The sequence below is a fragment of the Amaranthus tricolor genome, chromosome 16 (assembly GCF_026212465.1).
Source record: "Amaranthus tricolor cultivar Red isolate AtriRed21 chromosome 16, ASM2621246v1, whole genome shotgun sequence".
Taxonomy (NCBI): Eukaryota; Viridiplantae; Streptophyta; class Magnoliopsida; order Caryophyllales; family Amaranthaceae; genus Amaranthus; species Amaranthus tricolor.
In genome coordinates, this window is record NC_080062.1 from 11,848,082 (window position 1) to 11,853,081 (window position 5,000).

At 30.0% G+C, this 5,000-nt stretch overlaps 3 protein-coding genes across 3 annotated transcripts in view; 2 read left to right on the forward strand and 1 right to left on the reverse strand.

The window, feature by feature from the left end:
• Positions 1–995, forward strand: part of LOC130802104 (protein Ycf2) — a 6,580-nt gene extending 5,585 nt beyond the window's left edge. The window contains exon 1 of the mRNA XM_057666007.1: positions 1–995. This exon is cut by the window's left edge and continues 5,585 nt beyond it. Coding sequence (XP_057521990.1) covers positions 1–787 — 787 coding nt within the window. The 3' untranslated portion in view covers positions 788–995.
• Positions 996–2,155: 1,160 nt separating this feature from the next.
• Positions 2,156–5,000, reverse strand: part of LOC130802107 (protein TIC 214-like) — a 4,714-nt gene continuing 1,869 nt past the window's right edge. The window contains exon 1 of the mRNA XM_057666010.1: positions 2,156–5,000. This exon is cut by the window's right edge and continues 1,869 nt beyond it. The gene's annotated coding sequence lies outside the window, so the exon portion shown is untranslated.
• The window catches only part of LOC130802549 (NAD(P)H-quinone oxidoreductase subunit 5, chloroplastic-like), a 2,087-nt gene continuing 214 nt past the window's right edge, over positions 3,128–5,000 (forward strand). Inside the window, exon 1 of the mRNA XM_057666560.1 lies at positions 3,128–4,957. Within this exon, the coding sequence (XP_057522543.1) occupies positions 3,128–4,957 (1,830 nt within the window). The remainder of the gene's footprint in view (positions 4,958–5,000) is intronic.

The window sequence follows — 5,000 nt, forward strand, 5'->3', positions numbered from 1 at the left end:
TCTTCGGTCCGAACTAAGGGATCCTTTAGATATGATGCAAAATGGATCTTGTTCTATCCTTGATCATAGATTTCTCTATGAAAAATACGAATCGGAATTGGAAGAAGGGGAAGGAGCCCTCGATCCGCAACAGATAGAGGAGGATTTATTCAATCACATAGTTTGGGCTCCTAGAATATGGAACCCCTGGGGCTTTCTATTTGATTGTATCGAAAGGCCCAATGAATTGGGATTTCCCTATTGGGCCGGGTCATTTCGGGGCAAGCGGATCATTTATGATAAAGAGGATGAGCTTCAAGAGAATGAGTCGGAGTTCTTGCAGAGTGGAACCATGCAGTACCAGACACGAGATAGATTTTCCAAAGAACAGGGATTTTTTCGAATAAGCCAATTCATTTGGGACCCCTCAGATCCACTCTTTTTCCTATTCAAAGATCAGCCCTTTGGCTCTGTGTTTTCACATCGTGAATTCTTTGCAGATGCAGAGATATCAAAGGGGCTTCTTACTTCCCAAATGAATCCTCCTATATCTATATTTCAACGCTGGTTTCTCAAGAATACGCAAGAAAAGCACTTTGAATTGTTGATTAATCGCCAGAGATGGCTTAGAACCAACAGCTCATTATCGAATGGATCTTTCCGTTCTAATACTCTATCCGAGAGTTATCAGTATTTATCAAATCTGTTCCTATCTAACGGAACACTATTGGATCAAATGACAAAGACATTGTTGAGAAAAAGATGGCTTTTCCCGGATGAAATGAAAATTGGATTCATGCAAGAGTAGAAAGATTTCCCATTAGATAGAGAAGATCACCAAGATTTCGTGATCCGCTGCCGAACTTATTCCAATTCCAAGATCTCGGATCGAATTAATATTGATCCGAGATCTTGGAATTGCTCATTCAATGAGCATTCTCAATATTATGCCTTGAAGAGGACTCGAACCTCCACGCTCTTGAGCACGAGATTTTGAGTCTCGCGTGTCTACCATTTCACCTTTTAATTTGTCAACGGACTTTTGTATAGTTTATGTTTTCTTGAAATAAAACCTTGTAACTAGAAGATTCTTCGTTTCAGCCCAGGATAGACCTCAATAAAGGTCTTTCTCACTTTCTTTTTTTGATAAAAAAAAAATAATTTTTTAGCTGATTTCAAAACTAACAAATAACAAATACATAGATTATTGCACTACATAAAAAAATCGAATAGTTTGGATCCAAAATTCAACACGGCATCGAAAGGATTTTTTCTTTAAATAGATAGTTTTTTATCCAAAATAAACAAAATAAACAAATTGGTAGAATTTTTACGGGTAAGTATTGAACCGGATATAGCATATAAAAAAATCCGGATCTCTATTGAAACGTTTTTCAAAAACAAAAAAAAAAAATTCTTTCCACATATATATAATATTCAAGTAAAACTAAAATATAGTTTTAAATTTAAAGGGCTTTTTATTTATTTTCAACGGGGGAATATAGAGAATATAGCAACTTCAAGAAAGAATGCTTCCGTAAGTTAAAGTGGAACCACTTTCTATTTGTCTTTTTTTACAAAATAGATAGAAAAAACTTTTCTGAGTTTTTTTATTGTATTGTGACAAAATAAATATATATAAATATATTAAAGGGTTGATTAAGGGTTGATGGGGAAAAAAATCCCCATCTTATATCTTATAAATAACAAAAATAGACTCAAAAAAAAGGTGATGAAATATTCTCTATATATAGTTTTTCAAACAAAAAGTACTATTTTATGGTCGGCTTAAGAGTTGTTATTTTCCATATCATAAACAAAAAGTCCCAATTTTATATAGTTCGAAATATTTAGTAAATCCAAACTTATTTAAAATTTAAATCGTTTCTTTTCGATATTTTTGATTCTAAATAAAAAAGGAAATTATTCCGAATTTGGTATACCTTTTTTCTTTGAGTCACGTGGATTTGGATTATTCCAAGGTTTGATTACTTATTTTTCTTACAAAAAAACTTTTGGAATTCCCAGTAGCAATAGATTTTGCTAAAGAAAAGGCTTTTAACGCTGCCCAATGCCCCTTTTTTTTCCAAAGATTTTTTCGAATACGCTTTTTGTAAATCGAAGTACGTTTTTTTGGAACTGCCATTTCAATTTTAATTGATTATTCAGTGTTAGATTTTGGATGTGAAAGACATCTAGTGTTCAAACGAATCTTTGTTTTCTATTAATTATCTATGTATTTAGATTCTAGACGATACCCTCTATTATTCAATTTTTGAAAATGGAAAAACATAATATAACTATAAACTAGAAATATATTTTCTATATTTTTCTTCTATTTCTTTTTGCTGTGTTACATTTAATTTCCATGTATGTAGCAAATCACATTGAAAACTTTAATAACCCAACCTTTAAATTAGATTTAAATTGAAAAACTTAAATTCATTTTTGAAAATATATCGAAGTTTTTATTTTCAAATTGAAATGATCTCAATAAATGAATTTGTTTAAAAGATCCAAGATTTTAGGCATTTTTTTATTCTATGTTATAGAAACTAGAAAGTAAAGTTAAAGTAACCGATATAAAAAATCGATAACTAAAAAAATAGAAGTTTTTCTATGTTTTTGTTTGGAATAGAAGACAATCAAATCATTTTGCATAAAATAAGTTATTAATTGTGAATAACCTACAAAATAAATTATTAAAAATATTTCATTTTTTTTATCATTATTGACTTTATTAGATCTTTTAATAGATTTTAAGATTTTGTTTAGCCTTTAATTCTGAAATTCTGAATATATTTTCGAAATAACTTAAATCGAAATGAAAGTGGAATTTGTTTTATCTTCCTATGCAATATTTTGCATTTATTCTTACGTATTCACTTTTACTAACAAATACATTATTTGAATTTGACCAATTATAATTTCGTGGTTTGAATATTAAAAAAATACTTCCACATCAATATTAATATTTGATATCGACTTGAAAAAAACAAAAAAAAATTCTATTTCGATTTAAGTTATTAGATATCTTAATTTTTTTATTGATTTCTTTCAAAAGAGGCAAGAGCCTATGAATCGTAAACAAAAAAATAAATATTAATTAAATACAAAAAAATAAAATATAAAAATTTTCTATTCTATTATGGAACATATATACCAATATGCATGGATCATACCCTTACTTCCACTTCCAGTTCCTTTGTTAATAGGAGCTGGACTTTTCTTTTTTCCGATAGCAACAAAAAATCTTCGACGGATATGGGCTTTTTCGAGTATTTCGTTGTTAAGTATAGTTATGGTTTTTTCGATGAATCTGTCTATTCAGCAAATAAATAGTAATTTTATTTACCAATATGTCTGGTCTTGGACCATTAATAATGATTTTTCTTTAGAATTTGGCTACTTGCTCGATCCACTTACTTCTATTATGTCAATGTTAATTACTACTGTTGCAATTCTGGTTCTTATTTATAGTGATAATTATATGTCTCATGATCAGGGATATTTGCGATTTTTTGCGTATATGAGTTTTTTCAATACGTCGATGTTGGGTTTAGTTACTAGTTCAAATTTGATACAAATTTATATTTTTTGGGAATTAGTTGGAATGTGTTCATATCTATTAATAGGTTTTTGGTTCACAAGGCCTATTGCCGCAAATGCTTGTCAAAAAGCGTTTGTGACTAATCGTGTAGGAGATTTTGGTTTATTATTAGGAATTTTAGGTCTTTATTGGATAACAGGTAGTTTCGAATTTCGGGATTTGTTTGAAATATTCAATAACTTAATTAATGCTAATCAGGTCAATTCCTTATTTTGTATTTTATGTGCTTTCTTATTATTTGCTGGTGCAATTGCTAAATCTGCCCAATTTCCCCTTCATGTATGGTTACCCGATGCTATGGAGGGACCTACCCCTATTTCAGCTCTTATACATGCTGCTACCATGGTAGCAGCGGGAATTTTTCTAGTCGCTCGACTGCTTCCTCTTTTCATAGTTATACCTTACATAATGTATGGAATATCTTTTATAGGTATAATAACAGTACTTTTAGGCGCGACTTTAGCTCTTGCTCAAAAAGACATTAAGCGAAGTTTAGCTTATTCTACAATGTCTCAATTGGGTTATATGATGTTAGCTCTAGGTATGGGTTCTTATCGAGCGGCTTTATTTCATTTGATTACTCATGCTTATTCAAAAGCATTATTGTTTTTAGGGTCCGGATCTATTATTCATTCAATGGAAACTATTGTTGGATATTCTCCGGATAAAAGTCAGAATATGATTCTTATGGGGGGGTTAACAAAACATGTGCCAATTACAAAAAATGCTTTTTTAATAGGTACACTTTCTCTTTGTGGTATTCCACCGCTTGCTTGTTTTTGGTCCAAAGATGAAATTCTTAATGATAGTTGGATCTATTCGCCAATTTTTGCAATAATAGCTTATTTCACAGCTGGATTAACCGCCTTTTATATGTTTCGAATCTATTTACTTACGTTTGAAGGCCATTTAAACCTTTTTTTTAAAAATTACAGTGGAAAAAAAAGTAGTTCGTTTTATTCAATATCTTTATGGGGTAAAAAAGAATTAAAAAGCATTAATCCAAAATTTCCTTTATTAACCTTATTAACACTGAATAATAAAGAAAAGACTCATTTCTTTTCGAAAAAACCATATCAAATTGATAGAAATTTCCGAAAAATGATGCGACCTTTTCTTACTATTACTGATTTTGCCAATAAGAATATTTCTTTATATCCTCATGAATCGGACAATACTATGTTATTTCCTCTGATTGTATTGATTCTGTTTACTTTTTTTATTGGATTCATAGGAATTCCATTTAATAAAGAAGAAATGGATTTGGATATATTAACTAAATGGTTAAATCCATCTATAAATCTTTTACATTCAAATTCGAATGATTCCGTAGATTGGTATGATTTTGTGATAAATGCAACTTTTTCGGTGAGTATAGCCTATTTAGGAATATTTATAGCCTTCCTTTTGT